Source organism: Primulina eburnea, chromosome 1 (assembly GCF_022965805.1).
Source record: "Primulina eburnea isolate SZY01 chromosome 1, ASM2296580v1, whole genome shotgun sequence".
In the NCBI taxonomy this organism is placed as follows: domain Eukaryota; kingdom Viridiplantae; phylum Streptophyta; class Magnoliopsida; order Lamiales; family Gesneriaceae; genus Primulina; species Primulina eburnea.
The window spans coordinates 62,163,750-62,180,632 of NC_133101.1; the positions used below are offsets into that span (position 1 = coordinate 62,163,750).

General features: G+C 36.6%; 3 protein-coding genes and 1 pseudogene across 6 annotated transcripts in view; 3 read left to right on the forward strand and 1 right to left on the reverse strand.

The window, feature by feature from the left end:
* LOC140838471 (glycine--tRNA ligase, chloroplastic/mitochondrial 2) overlaps nt 1-5,384 on the forward strand; it is a 30,271-nt gene extending 24,887 nt beyond the window's left edge. Inside the window, 3 exon segments of the mRNA XM_073204806.1 lie at nt 4,428-4,509; nt 4,639-4,724; nt 5,058-5,384. Of these exon segments, the coding sequence (XP_073060907.1) occupies nt 4,428-4,509; nt 4,639-4,724; nt 5,058-5,156 (267 nt within the window). The 3' untranslated portion in view covers nt 5,157-5,384.
* A 2,296-nt stretch (nt 5,385-7,680) lies between these two features.
* On the forward strand, nt 7,681-9,154 carry LOC140838533 (phospholipase A(1) DAD1, chloroplastic-like). Its single transcript, XM_073204917.1, has one exon. It carries the CDS (start codon nt 7,772-7,774, stop codon nt 9,110-9,112), a length of 1,341 nt encoding a protein of 446 aa, XP_073061018.1. The 5' UTR covers nt 7,681-7,771; the 3' UTR covers nt 9,113-9,154.
* A 598-nt stretch (nt 9,155-9,752) lies between these two features.
* On the reverse strand, nt 9,753-11,735 carry LOC140809375 (nitrate regulatory gene2 protein-like; annotated as a pseudogene).
* LOC140838541 (COP9 signalosome complex subunit 7-like) lies at nt 11,681-16,050 on the forward strand. 4 transcript variants are annotated; one of them, XM_073204930.1, is made up of 9 exons: nt 11,681-12,065; nt 12,424-12,499; nt 12,954-13,042; nt 13,448-13,537; nt 13,827-13,871; nt 13,958-14,028; nt 14,786-14,924; nt 15,234-15,319; nt 15,523-15,639. In XM_073204930.1, the coding sequence occupies exons 1-9, from the start codon at nt 11,907-11,909 to the stop codon at nt 15,545-15,547; spliced, it is 780 nt and encodes a 259-aa protein (XP_073061031.1). In that variant the 5' UTR covers nt 11,681-11,906; the 3' UTR covers nt 15,548-15,639. The 4 variants fall into 4 exon arrangements, with proteins under 4 accessions (XP_073061031.1, XP_073061053.1, XP_073061044.1 ...); XM_073204952.1 differs by having other exon boundaries at nt 11,683-12,065; nt 15,214-15,319; XM_073204943.1 differs by having other exon boundaries at nt 11,684-12,065; nt 15,214-15,319; nt 15,629-16,050.
* Nucleotides 16,051-16,883: the final 833 nt, after the last annotated feature.

Here is a 16,883-nt window from a genome sequence, read left to right on the forward strand (position 1 = left end):
TTCCAACATCATTTTATTTTCCTTTCTCTCATTTGCTACCTCTTCCGACCCCATTTCCTCACTCTCCAGCTCATCCAACAAGCTGATTTTTCGTCTTAACTCACCCATTCTCATATCCACCATCCCATAAACCTCCTCATTCCATCTCTTGATTTCCACCTTGACCGATTTTAGTTTCATCATGAATTTATATCCCTCCCAACCTCGAACCGCCGCACTTTCCCACCAAACTGATGCCGAAGATTTAAAATTTGTCCCTTAACCACACATTCTCGAATCTGAACGGTGTCGGACCCCACTTAATTTTTTCCATATCCAAAATGACAGGGAAGTGGTCTGATGTGATTCGTGGCAAGATTGTTTGCCTGTAAAATGGATAAACTTCAGTCCAACCTGTCGTGAACATGAATCTATCCAGTCTACAACAAATAGGCATATCCCTTAAGTTCGACCACGTGAATTTTCCATTCAGTAACGGTGGATCACATAAAACCCTTAGCCCGACCATTTCATCCCAGAAATTATTTCGTAAGCTTGGTTTACATGGCTCATAAATAGCCAAGAACCACCAATCAATGGACTCTTCCTTTTGAATTTTGATTGAAACCAAGAACTCCCCTATCAAGCTGTCCTTAACCGAAATGAATCTAGGATCCCACATAATCAAAATTCCCCCTGCCCGACCCAATGCAGGTAAAGTAACCCACTCCACAAACCTTGATTTCCATAAACTTGAAATAAATCTCCTATCCACCACCTCCCTCTTAATTTCCTGCAACACGATTAAATCCGGTTTTTCTTTAACAATGACGGCTCGTATCACCCCCCTACGTCTTGCTGAACCCTCTCCCCTAATATTCCATGAAAATATTTCATTGATTAACCTCATCACCATCCACAGTCATATTAAAACTACTTCGCTTTCACTCCATCAACTATACCTTCAACCTGATTGTTTGAGAAATCCACTCTTTCCACCCCCATCTTTATTAGACATTCATTTTCAACAGCCCACTCATTTTCTTCCCTTTCGAACCCCTCATTACCCACTTCTCCTTCCTGCCCAGATTGCTGCCCTAAGAAGAATTTCCCCGACATACCCGACTTCTCAGCAAACTGCGTTGCCCCCCCCCCCCCCCCCAGCTGACATCTGAAGCCCTCCCACCAACCCCTCACCCGATACTGACACAGGAACAAAGATTTTTGATCAAGAAAAACAGAAGGAGAATTGGTTAAAGTGCTAACCTTCCTCGGAGATAATGCAAAAAAATCACTTAAACCTTCAAGTTCCATTGAATGCGGAGATGACTCATCTGAATTTAGTGAAAGATGACCGCTGTCGTCACTGATATTACCTTCTTCCTCTGACTTGGCATCCATTGCATCATTTGATATTGTTTGATCCCATTTCCCATCTTCTGCCTCATGCATATGAATCCCATTCTCGATGATTGTAAGAAGTCGATCTCCTCGCTGTGTGAACTTAGCTGTCTCTTTCTTTGACCTCCCAATCTTCCTCTGATAAACAAACTCAAATGTTCTTTCTTTTGGATTGTTATTTTCCTCTATGTTGTTGATTGTCCCTTTGAGAAATTCGTCCTCTTCTTTCGGCCTCAATTTCTTAAGAATCTTAACTTGCCTGCCTCGAAGCAATGGTTCTGAAAAGCAGCATCTTCCTTCCGTCATTTGTCCCGTAACCTCGGCATCATGTAGTCTAAAACGAGGTGTGATGGCCGAACCACCTTTTTGAGAGTTATGCTTTGTCTCGAAGGATCCTTCATCCAATGTATGATTCTTATGTTTGAAGTTTTCCGAATCCATTTTCCTCTTGTCACCGTCATGATTTTCATAACTACCATTTCCAATACCTTTCTTCGATGAACCCCAACCCACCAACACTCTAGCACCATTGACTACCACTTGAGCATACGATCTTTTTTCATATGTTTCATAAGCGTCTAAGTTGACTGAATCCACCATCACTCGAATATCCATCTGTCCTTTTGGTGTTAGAATCTTCAGAATCCTATTTATGAAACCACCTTCCAATCCCACCACTTTAATTTTTGCCGCTGACAAATCTTTTAGGTGCAATGTGTCATAGCTGATGCTTAACAATCCTCCACATTTATCTCCTATGCTTTGGAAAAGTTCAATGGTCCACAGATCCCAAGGTGACCCGAACAATCGCACCCAACTATTGCAGCATTCAAACACTTCTTCTTCACAATTGACTTGCGGCCTCCATCTGTCAAAAAATAAAGTAACTTGTTTCTCCATAAAGCATTTTTTCAATCGCAAGTAGAATGCAGCTTCCTCCTCATTGTGCGGCCACCACACTGCTTTGTTAGCCTGAAATGGAAAAATTTGAACACCTCTCTGAACTGCCTTCCCAAGCGTGATTCGCACCAAATCCCATGATGTATTCGCACTTTCCCTTGTTATAATGAGTGATTTACTCCAGTCTTTAACCATGCACGATGATTTTTGTTCATACATTTCATCTTCCTCAGTTCTCTGTTTGCCTTGATTCGGCCGTGGTTTTCCAATATTATGTGATTGTTCCCTAGAGAATCATGTGGAATTCTGGATAAATACAAGAAAATGCTTGTTGAAATTTGGTATGAAAGATGAATCATTGGCTCATGAGTCGCTTGAACTATTATATGCTTGTTCAAAATTCATTAGTAGACTTAATAGCTATTTGTTATTATTATTATTTATTTATATATCGAAAATGTATACTCAGTGACAGAACGTGGGCTTTTAAGCTGTTAGTGGGGGAGATGGGAGGCAGATTTGAGGCCGCCTGCACACCCTCTATTTTCTTGTAAAATTTTCTAACTATAAAAATGTTATATCAAAAATAAAATAAAGTAATAAAACTAAAAATATGATTATACCCTTTTCTTAATTTCTTCTTAAATTTCAAATTGTAAATAAAGTTAAAAATTCTAAATTTGTTCGTCTCTTACAATCGATTATAACCCAATATGGTATTTTTGCAAAATAAAGCTTTGTTGATATATATTATACTCATTATTTATTTTATTTCAATGTATTTAGTAATTATTGATGATTCTTGATGCGAGTTGTTGTTGTTTTGTATTATTTTCAGTTCATTTTAATTTAAATAGTTTGCTCACAGAATTGTAAAAGTTGATTTAGCAATATCATATTTTTAATTTTCTCTTCTTTTTTTTTAAACCATGGATGATCAAATGAGTCTGAGTAGTTGTTTGATTATTTAACTATTGTTTTTGTTTCGATTGGCATGTCTTATATAGGCTCATTGTTAGTAATAAAAAATTGATTTTTTTTTATTTTAAGAAACAATTCTTTAGATTCTGCTAATAGATTAACTGATAAAGTATTGGAAACTTTGGCATTCTAGTTTTTTTATTCTTAAATAATTTATTTTGAATTTTTATTATACTAAATTAAGATTATTTTTTAGAATCAATTGTGTTACAGATATATGTTTATCTAATTAATATTATTTTGTTGGTAAATGTTAGAACAATATAACTATATTTTAAAGTTATTTAGTAATTAGTTTGAAAAAAAAATGTCACCACCCTTTCATAAAAATGTCTAGCTCTCTCTGTGTTTACTAATTACTTAGTATATTACCTATATTAAAATAAAATTTATTTTCATGTATAATAACATTTTGTGGTTGAAAAATTGATCAACCTTCTCTTCAGCATACGATTTAGGATGTCTTTATTTGTATTTTTCTTTGAACCAGATCAACTTTAGAACTGACCTGACGAGAGGCTTGAGTTAAAATAAAAAGCTTAAATATGAGTCTAAAAAATATAAAAGCTCTGTCCGATGTTGGCTTGTTTACACCCTTGTGGCACATATAACTTAACTTGATAAATTGTATTGGAGAATCTTTTAGAATTTTACGGGCCACTCTCGCAATTCTTTGTTGAGGAGCTATATTGATATGTCCAAGTGGCTTGTCATGACTCATGAAGCATGTTGGGGGACCAAATGGTTTTCAGTAGTTTCCCTTTTCTGCCTTGGAATGAATTTTAATGTGCTGTTCATCTGAATTCTAGTTGGACTGCTATGAATTGGGTAATATGGGTTCATTTGATATTAGAGGACCTTGCATACGGTGATTTTGAAGCACTAATTTAGTACAAAAGCACATGAACTTATCTATCAGCCAGATACGACGAGAATCCATCATTCTTTCAGCTTTCTCGCTTATTTTTTTAGTTTTATGCACATTCCAAATTTATGATTTGGCAATCCGAATGGTCTGTAGACGCCCTAAGTTTTCATATGTGCTTTAGACAGATGGATGCTCATGTTATATACATGCGTTTGGTTATTATTGTTTTAGGCGGCATCTAATTTTTTTCTTTTTCAGTTTTAAACATCTTTACTCACTGTCGAAAGCTTCCTGTCAGGTGAACGAGGCAGTTTTTGTATCAATGGAAGAGAGAGCTTTGTGGAGCACTTTTTCATCATTAAGGAGTAAAATACATCGAGGTTCCCTATCCCTCTGCTAATTACTAGTTTCATATATCGAATCGATTTAGTGATAGAACTGATTCTGACAAATTTTCTTCTTTTATTTTACTTCCCTTATGTGTTGCTAAACCTGCATCTGTAATGCAGACATGGAAGTGGATGATTTTGTTAAAGAATCTTGCCTCCTAGTGCAACCTTTGGAAGATTTCTTCAATAATGTTTTTGTTATGGTGGTATGAACCCTTCTAATATGAATGTTAAAGCACCTATCTCCATTTTTTTGCTGCATAGCTCATTTTTGGTGTAAAGATATCTTTTCATATCCACAGAGCTAGGTATTATACATAAACCGAGGCAACCATATGTTCTGTAATTAATATGCAGCCTCGAGGTTGATACTCACTGTCACATTTAGAGCTCTAAGTTCTAAATATTAAACATTTCAAAGGCTTGCAGTCCAGATATTTTCTCCATTTTCTCTTGTCAATGTTCCCATTTTGAAAATATGTACAACGATGATGGTGTGCTCAGTTAACGCACATATCGCATTCATATTCTGCATGCAGGAAGATGAAAGAATCAGAATGAACAGGCTTGCACTCCTACGGCAAATTTCAGACCTGCCGAAGGGAATAGCAGACCTCTCAGTTATGCCAGGTTTCTAGATATAGTTTCTGTCCAAGAAAGAGAGGAATGGGATACCAATTATCCAAATTTGTAGCTTATGTAGCAGGTCAGAAACACTAGTTCAATTTTGTAAGGCACCTGGTCGTGTTGGCAATGGTTACTTTAGTGTTTATCCCCTTTGAGTCGATATACATTTTTGTACCCTCTTTATGTCTGTTAGTGGTGTTCCAACTTTCCAAATGAAGAATTTTACAGAAAAGGTTCAAGTTCTCATATGTTTTGACAACATAATACTTCAATACAAATCGAATCAAAAGTCAGTTTTTTTTTTTACAAATACGAAAAAGTCAGTTTGACTTCTCAATTTTCAAAAAGTTACCTATATAAAGACAACATAAATATAGATATGTTTTGGTCGAGAGATGCATCGATAGGACTAAAATGCAAAGAAATTTATATGATTTAAATATTTAGTTTTAATCAGCCAAGACATTCAAAGTAATTCGGATACGTGTCGTGATATAATTGGCCGTTAGATTCTTTTTTGGTTTCCATGTTGGCATTACTAATAAATATATTATCGGTCCCTTTCGACACGACCAAAGGATACTAATTTTAATACACGAACTCATATTTAATACTTTCAGACTCATTACGAACTCGTATTTAATACTTTCAGACGCATGTCGGTAACCATATATACTAACAGTAATAAATAATTGGAAAAATTTCGGATTACTTATAATAATTTAAAATCGTAATATTTATATTCTAAGTACGATTCTGGTTTGATCGACCACTTTTGGAGACAAAATAAAATTAATGTCACTTTGAAATACAAAGAAAATCAATACAACATACAAAAAAACATTTCGAGCAAGATACAAATATTTTTTTATAGATTATTTGAAATAAAAAGAATATACACGGGCGGATCTATTTGTGTGACTTAAGGCCCCCCAAATTTTTTAACTTTTTTATTATTATTATTATATACAAATTTTTTTTATACATTATATATATTAATAAAACAGTCAAGTCAACTTGATGATCCAGAATGTCGCTTAGTTGGTAAGATACGGGAAGGTAGCTTATATGGTAAGACACCTGTCTAGTTTGGTTTGATTTCTTTGATACGGGAAATGGCCCAGCCGTTGAATTTTTTTGTTCAGTTCTTGGATACTTTTTTAGAACCATATTTTCACATGAAGTGTATCACATTTTGTATAACATAGTACCACAATTTTGTGGGTATGAAGTAAACCCACAAAAATATTTTGATTGAAGATTTTTCACCAACTTCCACTCTTTGATAACCACCATTTTCAAGTTTGTTTTAAATTTTCATTTATGTGTTACCCTTGGGTTTAGTGGGTAATAATTACTGATTTTTTGATATATTGACGTTAAATTTGAACATCTCTTATCAAATTATAATCTAAATTTTCAAAAAAAAAAAATCATCCATTTTTTTTTGTATTGAAAAAGATTTTAAAAAATCAGTTAAAAGATAACTTTGAAATTTACATTATAATTTAAAAATAAAGCGTAAAACAACGCCAAAAAAATGAAAAAAAAAAATAAAATTAAATTTTTTATTAAGTTAAAATTTGATTTCTCTAGTATTTTATAAAAAAAACTTTTTCCTATTATATATATATATTGACAGTCTAATTTATGACATCTTTTTTCTTTTTACAATTAGACTGAAGATAAGTGTCCTATAGTTTTCAATTTTTTCGCTCTATATTTTCACACTCAAATAAAAACTTCTAGGAAACTAACGCACATACCAAAGAGCGAAAGTGGCTAACTCCACTTGAAATTGGTAGCATTGAAAAAGCCACACACTGTCGTTACGTAGTATTCATGCGGCCCCCAAACCTAAAATTTTTTATCTGCCCCTGAATATACAGTTACTTTGAAACATATTTAGTAAAAGATTGTTGGGGAGGTGCCGATGCATGACTTTATAACAACGTACAATTGACTTTTATATTCTAATCGTTAAGCTAAGTTTGCGAAACAATTAAGTTCTCATCAGTGGTAGAGCCAGAAATATGGCTCTGCTCGAGTTAGAATTTTAAACTCTAGAACATTTTACTATTTTAAATTGATCCATCCGGACTAATATCATATTATTATAAAATTATACAAAATTTACATATAAATTTTTTTTAAAAAAAAAATTGATAGCCGGGTACATGGACATGTGGCTCCGCCACTGGTTCTCACATCAAATAGTTACTACCACATATTTTATTATTATCGAAAGATATCATATGGTGCTAGCTAGGAGAAGTCATTTTTCAATCTTGGGGGTGAGGTGATAAGCACTCGAATCACGTATAAGAATCAATTGTTTCACCATTGACCATAAACGTACTTTGGCCGTGTTGAAAATAGGTAGGATATATTAATTGTACGTGACTTAATCATCGCGTTCCTACTGGAAAATGTTCACTCACCTCATGATCCTATGATTTATTTTTCCTACTATAAAAGCCCATCAAATGCTTCTTGCAAGATCAAAAATCACTAATCCCTAAACACGCCAACCCCACACCAAGTTAAATCAAGTAAAAGGTGCTCAATCTCCACGCCCTCGTGTGCAAGATCACGGCATTTTGTTAACAATAACTCAGCGGTCAGCATGAGGCTTTCGACTAGTGAATATGTAAGGCAATGCAACTCAACAAATGCTACGATATCTCAAAACTTTAGGCACTCGTTTCTTATTGATACAAAACCCACAAAGAAAACCATATGCATGAGGATGGAAGCTCTACCGAAATTGGAAAAGTACTCCCATCTTCTCAAGAATTATGTTGAACCAAACTCCTCATCTACCCCGGTACTGAAGCTTAGCAAGAGGTGGATGGATTACCAAGGAATCAAGAATTGGGAAGGATTGCTCGATCCTCTCGACAATAATCTGAGGTCTGAGATTATCCGTTATGGTAAGTTCGTGGAGGCAGCTTACCGAGCATGTGATATTAATCCTTCATCTTCATCATATGCTACTTGTCGCTACCATAAAAGAAACCTACTCAATGAGTCTGGATTCAAGGAGACTGGATATCAAGTCACCGAGAATCTTACCGTCAATTCTGGGATACAAATTCCACGGTGGATCGAACGAGCCCCAGCTTGGGTGGCCATGCAATCGAGCTGGATCGGATTTGTGGCAGTGTGTCGTGATCAAAATGAGATTTCCAGACTCGGGAGGCGAGACGTGGTCATTGCATTCCGGGGGACGATTACCTGCCTGGAGTGGCTAGAAAATTTTCGGGCAACCTTAACTCCATTGCCACATTATAATTCCAACTCCGAATCCGATTTGGAGCCAATGGTGGCGAGTGGATTCCTGAGTTTGTACACCTCCATCTTCAAAAGACGACAGAGTTTACAAAATCTTGTGAGACGCGAGATATCAAGAATTCTGGAAAAGTACAAAAACGAGCCATTGAGCTTCACCATCACCGGCCACTCACTCGGGGCAGCGCTGGCCACTCTTGCCGCATACGACATCAAAAAAACCTTCAAAAACTCACCACTTGTCACCGTAATCTCCTTTGCAGGGCCAAGAGTTGGAAACTTGAGCTTCAGGTGTGAGCTGGAGAAACAAGGGACTAAAATACTACGCATAGTCAATTCCGACGACCTGATCACAAAAGTCCCTGGATTTGTGGTTGACGACAAAGCACAGACTCAGTGTCCTGACAAACTTCTCCGAAGAAACACGACAGCGGGTCTGGGCGGATGGATTGAGAAACTGGCCGAGGACAGCCAGCTAGTATACGCAAACGTCGGCTGCGAGCTGCGACTGAGCAGCCGAGACTCTCCGTACCTGGACGGCAACGACATCGGCACATGTCATGATCTTAAAACGTACCTTCATCTGGTTGACGGGTTCGTAGGTTCCAATTGCCCGTTCCGCGCTACCGCAAGAAAAATGATAAACAAAACTTTCGGGAAGAATTATCCCAGCTAAAGTCGGTGCAAACACACAATTATTTTTTACCCCACTGGGTGTATTACAGGTTACACACTTAATGGGCATAGATTTTTCCTCTAGTCAACCATGTCCGAGTATTGCTTTACTATTTAAGTTAATTTGACCTTGGGAATATTACTCTCTCCAAGTGTATATCCAATGATCATATGTCTTATTTACAACATATGCATAATTTGAGTAGTGTTTTTTTTTTTTTAATCAAGGGGTGGGTTTAAAACCCATATGACCTCTCCCACATCCACTTTGACCAAAAGGTTGGTGGCAAATATATTTAAAATTTCATATACACGTGGATCGTAACAAACGTGGGCTATTCGTCTGATAAATGAGATAGTAGTAGTCTAAGCATCACTTCGTGTTCTCTTCGTTTTTCTGTATCTGTTAAAACACAACACGAACTTAAAAAGATGATTTGTGAAAGGGAAATGTTTCTTTCGACTCCCTTTAATTAACAAATGTGACCATTACGAGTTGGGGATTACCGCATGTACTGATCGGGTAAAATTTCCAAAGCACAACAAGAACTTGATACTGGAATGCCAGATGGCAAAGGTGGATCTCTGATGCTTTCCTACTATACACGTACACAGACAATATTATCATCCCCAGACCCCACAAAGCAAAATGGGGTGAATACAGCTGCAAAATTCCATATTTACGTATTTATAAAAAAAAAACAAGTCATGTAAATTACCTGGCCTTTTCTATTGCTATCTTATAACCAACCCCATTAGGAGAAAGGGAAAAAATGGAGCATAATTTCATCTTACGCGTTACTTAATGGCATACGAACGGGTGCAAACCGTCTTGAGGGATTCGGTGATTAATGAAGAAAAACTGGTCATGGCTTTAAAAAACTCCAGGCAACCCTGTTTGAATGTTGTTCGGTGTCATTGCTCGGGTCACCTCGACTGCCTTAGAGTGTTTAAGCATCTCGTCCTCAACCCGCCTCTGGCAAGCTGCAAGTTCTGCTTTTTTATCAGCCAGGGGGTCCCTAGCATCCAAAATGTGTCCGTTATCTGGTCCTGTATCAGGGAAGTCCTGTGCCAACCATTGAGTAAGAGTGGTAATATTTTCTGTCTATGTTTCTTAGTGAGGAAGCCTTTTTCTCGAGTTCCTTTGATGCATTTTCTGTGTTTTTCTTGATCTTGAGCTCCTCTATTTGTTTCAGGGATATTGAACGAACGACGTTGACGAAGCTTTTGATGGCTTCGGATGCAACTGTATCTGGGATTCGGTCGCCTGCAAGTTTCCACTCATCGAAGAAAGCAAAAACCTCTGGTAGCTCCCTATTATTTTCCTCGGTGTGAATGGGGATGAGGGTTAGTCTAAACCAGCCATGGAGAGAGCAGACAAAATCACGCTGAAACTTTATCAGGCGAAAGAAACCGGAATGCCAAGTTGATACAGCCGATTCAAGATCTCGTGTCGCCTGCTTGTGCAGGTCAGACGTTGATTCACCTTTGGTTGTTCAATTAACTAGGCCACGAACTTTTTGCACTATGTCCTTTTGGATTGCATGATACTGATTCATAGATCTCCACATGTACATGAACCTGCATTATTAACACCACCAGTTTAATACAAAACTACAAAAAATGCAGGGGAATTTCAGGAATTTATTCACATTTTTCCAGGACATGTAATCAGTGATACTGATAAACTTATCAAAAAAGCTTTTGACATCTTGTTGGTTTTCGTAAATACTGATCATTAAAACACTTGGTTTCTAATAAACAAGGTGGCAATACATACCCGTGACAGAATTCAACAAGTTGTGGGACAAGGTCAGAGTCTCGTAAAGTGACAGTAGCAGCGGAAGTCGTTGAAACGGCCAGAGATGTAACCACGATTAGTGATCGCAGCCTCTTTGTCGATGCCTTTGTCTTGTCCAAGTTGGCTTCCACTCCCCCTCGGCACTCCTGACTTTGAAGCACTGACAACTTTTTCTCATGCTCGATTTTTACGCCTTCTCTAGCCTAGATTATCCACAGTCAGCACACGCCAATATATCGATAAGCATTCAGGTACAAGTCTTGGCAAACATTTGGAAATTTAACTGATTCAAGCTAAATAAACTCGATAATTGCAGAAATGCAGAAAAGACACTGTAGAGCAATATTAGAACTTTGGTGCTACAATGGAACCTACAGAATGACCGTTCTTGACCCGTTTTATAATCGATCTGACCGTTCTTGACTCATTTTGATCTTTTTTTACCGTTAAAACGAGTTTTAAGCATGTTCAGATAGAATCTATAACCGATTCTCAGTCGAACCGTCCGTTCAATCTGGTTTCGATAACACTTGTTTGTTGGCTTACCTAACTGCTGCACTGCAGTAAGTCTAAGAGTTTATTCAGTACAAAAAAAAATAGAGATATTGAGTGCATTGAAAAAAATGAAATAAAATATAGATCCAAACCAAAAACTAAATAAAGATCCTTTTAGTTAAAAAAATTTAAAGAATTGATGTTTTGTTTTCCACAATATGGTTCAAATTTTGCTTTCTGAAAATTTAAAGTTTAATATCCATTTTGATAGTCTCATGTCCATCGAAATCAACAAATAAAGATCCTTTTATAAAAGAGAACCATTCATAGTCGAAATACCCTAACAAAAACTATTTGTATTCTATTGCTTGCATCCCAAGTCCCAAGAAAAAAAAAGATCCGTAAATCGGAGAAGCTCCTCTCCAAATTATCTAAAATCTAGGCGCAGATGCTCCGGATAGCTTGCACTTAGTAAGTTGGATCAGCGGAACCTGTTGAAATGGACATTGAACAAAGGCAAGCAGAGCTCATAGATTACTTTGTGAAGCAGGCGGCTAGTCTCAAGGGCTCGGAGCTTGTTGATGTTATCGTTGAGGCCACTTCTCATCCATCATTGTTTGCTTTTTCCGAAATTCTCTCGGTTCCGACCGTCATTAAGGTATACCTTGCGGATTCGTGTATTTTTCTTCTTGATTGATGTATTGATTATATGTACTGTTGCGAGTTGGAATGAAATGTTTTTCGATTTGTCGTATGATCGGTCAAACTGTTGGATTCCGGAGTTTGGCTTGTGATTTTTAGCGAATTCTTTCTTTGTGTATTAAGTTTTGGGATTAGAGATTGTGCGTTGTTTCTCATAGTCTACACTTCTGGGCTAATGATCTCGTCTAGAGGGTATCTGTAGCACCATGCTTCTTGATTTTCTTGGAATGGTCTTCAGGTTCTAAGTTTGCTACATAGGGGGATTAATCTTAGTTTTTCTCGATTGATGTTTCTACGGTTGAATTTAAGTGCAGCTTGAAGGAACTGGTAATAGTATATATCGTGAATTGCTCCAGCTGTGTGCATATGGTACATGGAGTGAATACAAGAGTAAGCATTTAGTCTTTTCAATTATCAATTTGTCCTTGGTATCCAATTTCATCTACAGAATTGCCTAATCTTTATTCAGTTTTGTTTTTTGGTTTGTCTTGATGAAAGTTTCCAGGATGAAACTGTCTGGGTTTATTTTGGCTGAATCGCCTTCTCTTCTTTAATAAGTGATTAAGTTTCATGAAACCTGGCATTCTACATAGCTATTAATGCTTGTATTGCATTTGCAAAAGAAATTTTACCTTCTGGAGTTGCAATTTGATTCTTGGAAATAGATCGTCGGGTATTATGGGCAATAAGAATCATTCTTGTTGTATTAGCAATATTTATATCGTTTACAGATAGGCAGTCATAACTTGTATTGACTTAAAGCAATGCTAGCTCTATTTACACCTTTTTTCAAGGGAGTTTCTCCTCTTCGTGGACGACTTTTACAGATAATTATTTCATGCAGGTGACTCACATCGTCTTCCACAATTAGTTCCTGATCAAGTCCTAAAGCTGAAGCAGCTGACTGTGCTTACTTTGGCTGAGACAAACAAGGTAGGATCCATGAAACCTTTTTAGGTGTGCTCGAGTGATACGATGCAGGAGATTACGTTCTCACTTGATCTGTCCCTTGTTTTGTCGTGGTGGAGACTTTACTCTTTAAGTTGAAAAATACGTGTTTCTTGTTTGAATTTGAAATGAGCAAGTATATTTGATTTATCTAGAATCTAGATGCGAAAGTGTCCATGCAGATGTACCTGTCTCCTCTATTTTCTCTCAAGGTTAAATTTATAAGACAGATGAGAAGTTTATGTGGCATCTATGATGCCATCCCTGTTTTGTAATTACAATTGTATGCTTATTTTAAAGTACATTTTTTCACTACATGTTACATCACTTTGAAGTGTAAATTTATTGGAGGCAGTTCGACTTTCCTTTAATGAAAATTGATTTGCCCAGGTATTGCCATATGATACATTGATGCAGGAGCTGGATGTCACTAATGTTCGGGAGTTGGAAGATTTCCTCATTAGCGGCTGCATGTATGTGGTAAGTTTCTGCTTTTCATCTCTGACCAGCTACTTCGCCATTAATGTCACATCTATCAAGACAATGGACTTGCAGTGAAAGATAAAATTTCATTGCACGGGTTGGTCTGCTGTGTTTTTTATTCCTTAGTACAGATTTGACCTTGTTCTTGTTCGTTCTTCTACATTTGAAACTTTTATGTTCTGTACACAAAAAAGTATGGGATCTTGGCAATATGATATAAAGAGATATTCACTTGAAGACGTTTCAAAGATAAATAAGCTAATTTTGTTCTTACTCTTATGAACAGGGAATAATAAGAGGAAAGCTTGATCAGTTGCGGAGATGCTTTGAGGTCTTGATTTATTTTTGTCAGTCGTGTTAACTTCTCCATGTTTGACAACAATTGGCTTCTAACTTAGGCTTTCTTCAAGCTTGTAGGTACAATTTGCTGCAGGGAGGGATCTCAGACCTGAACAGTTGAGTAGTATGAATGAAACGCTAGCGAATTGGTAATATTTCTTCCTGATTAATTTTATTTAAGACTGCTATCTTTGACATGTCCCTCTCTGAAGGTTCTTGCTGCGCGCGGAGAAACTGAAATAAAAACCATCCAAGCATGAAAAATGATAAAGTTTATGATAATTATATAGCTTCTTTTTTTTTTGTCAACTCCTCCAAAGGCTGGAGGTTGATACTAATTAGAACTCCTAAACTACTGGTGCGTTCTTTTGAAACTTGCCTCTGTCGCTTGACATCGTTGCACACCTTTAGATGTTTTATTGCCTTTCTCGGGTTTCCAGGAAGCAAAGTTATGCAAGAGATGACTTGTGTTCAAATTCCTACGTGCGTTCCCTGTTTCAACTTTTCCCGCTCACTCCATCCTAGCCAAGATTAGTTTTACCGTACTCAAATCATCTTGCAAATGAAATCTGGTAGTTGATATGTTTGTATAAGTCTGATTTAGCAGAAACCGTCTGCAGTTTGTTTTAGCTTCCGAGCCTGACGAATGAATGAGTTATTAACCTTTATTCTTTTTAATAATGATGCATGTCCCCGAATATTTGACTCTAGCGTGCAAACCAACCCTTGTGATGTCACTGAACAAAAGTCTTACTTTGGGTGTTATATTACACATTTTATGTTGCACGATACATCTAGCATGATTATCATTTTATATGTTTCTTATCGTTTTTTCTCATGTTTTTTTTATATATATTTCCTTCTACGTAGATTTATTTATGCAAATCTTGGTTTATAATTTCTTAGGTTGTCAATATCAGACAATCTTCTTGTTTCCATTCAAGAAAAAATCAAATGGGCAGATTCCATGAGTAAAATAAACAAGAAGCATAGAAAGGAAGTTGATGAAAGAGTGGAAGAAGTGAAAAAGGCACAATCTGCAAAGGTCAGATCAACTTTCCTTTGGTAAAGAAACGATATTTTCTGTTTCAAAGAGTCATTTGTTTAATTCCATGTCTTCCTGGCTATCAGTAGAGACATTGTGAGGCAGCTTTGCACATTATAGTGGCCAACTTGAATGCTGTGTAACCTGAAAATTTTAAGAAGAAGAAGTTGTACTGAGATTAATTTATGGATCTGTTCGAAGTTTTCAGTTATTGATATGTTGATGTGTGGCAAGTGTGAGTTTAAGATCTAGACATGTTGGTCGATATGTCTTACTTACATTGTGGCAGAAGTTACAAAATGTAAGCAGGCCTGCATTGATCTCCGAGGGCATGAAGAGATCTTTTCTGAACTTGGAGTGATGGATTATGAGGAAGATCGCAGCCGACCAAAGAGGTAGCATTTGAGATCCTGACCTCCGAATTTAGCATTCAAGTACAAAATGTCCACTCATAACTTCTTGTGCTGTTTCTTTTAACCTTCTCCAATACTTTCTCGCACAAGAAGCTTGTATCAACGCTACATTTTCTCCACTTCAGCCCCGATGCCTATATCAAATTTATTGAATGTTGTGTTGAAATAAATATATTGTGGCACAGGGATAGCAGTGAAGGAAAATTATAATATTTTAAGAATCAAGCACTTCTCTTGAGTTTCAATATACATCTGATGTGTCTCCTTGTCTCACTCGAGAATAATGTACAGGAGACGACATCCTGTAGGTTGAGGAGATATGATTTAACCTGGACCACGGGATGAACTGGTCAGGCAATTAAGTCGGCCATTCCTTATTCAGAATCATGGTAGCAAAACATCTCGATGGCTGCTGCTCTAGAAGACGAGACGACCTTTCTGCACTGACTTTTTGTTGACTATGTGTTTGAAACTGATAGCATTAGCTTAGATCGGGCTCGTGTAATTATATTTTTTTATTTGACGAGAAACAATGTAGATTTGTGATGCGAGTAAATGGCACCCATTCAACATTTTTATGAAAATTGGTGGTAATGCATACTTTCGCTGCGTGGACAGAGCTGCGGCGGGTTATCCGGAACATCATCTGTAGAATTGGTTATTTATCTATTAGATTCATACACCGAGTCAATGCGCTTTGTTTGTCCCTTAACAGGGCATATGGTGAATATTCAATCGTTGTCTTAGATGATGCAAGATTCAGTGCAACACTCTCTTTGCTCGGTAATTTTTTTAGTTAATGTCATTTAGCGTAGCATATATTTTTTAATATCTTACCTACAAAATTCCTCCGGGCCAGTATCTTCAGGTTGAAAACCTTGAAGTAAATGTCAAACTTTAATTTGGGGTCGATAAAGCGTGATTGGCTCCACGTTTTTTAAAATCTTACCTACAAAATTCCGCACTTCGCCGTAGTTTCTCTCTAGATTTATTTATCTACACTATTCTGTAATTTGTACCGTATTATTAAGTGCTAGGCTTGTAGAATAACTGTTTTTGGTCTCTAAAATATATTATCATAATTTTTTCCCCAAAATATGCATCTCCATAATACCCTTATTTTTATGAAAAATATAAAATAATGAAATAAAAATATAAACCTAATAGTTGATGGAAAATAAATTATTCCAAATTTATTCCAATATAGCTACACTATATTAAAATATAATATGTAATATTATATTTTATAATAAAATTTAGTAGACATTCATCTATATCATTTTATAAAGAATCTAACTATTGGAGGTAACTAAATTTGGTTAGTATGACAATAAAACTAAATCACAATAGGCAAAAACTTGTGTGAGACGGTTTCACGGGTCGTATTTTGTGAGACGGATCTCTTATTTGGGTCATCCATGAAAAAGTATTACTTTCTATGCTAAGATGATTACTTTTTATTGTGAATATCGGTAGTGTTGACACATCTCACAGATAAAGATTCGTGAGACCATCTCACAAGAGACCTACTCATCACAAGATTACC

What these genes read in the sequence shown, in the direction of transcription:
- LOC140838533 (XM_073204917.1), top strand. Translation starts at nt 7,772, where the DNA reads ATGAGGCTTTCGACTAGTGAATATGTAAGGCAATGCAACTCAACAAAT.
- LOC140838541 (XM_073204930.1), top strand. Translation starts at nt 11,907, where the DNA reads ATGGACATTGAACAAAGGCAAGCAGAGCTCATAGATTACTTTGTGAAG. An exon ending in AATGAAACGCTAGCGAATTG is followed by an intron (nt 14,029 to 14,785) that starts GTAATATTTCTT and finishes ATAATTTCTTAG; the next exon opens with GTTGTCAATATCAGACAATC. An exon ending in AAAAGGCACAATCTGCAAAG is followed by an intron (nt 14,925 to 15,233) that starts GTCAGATCAACT and finishes AAATGTAAGCAG; the next exon opens with GCCTGCATTGATCTCCGAGG.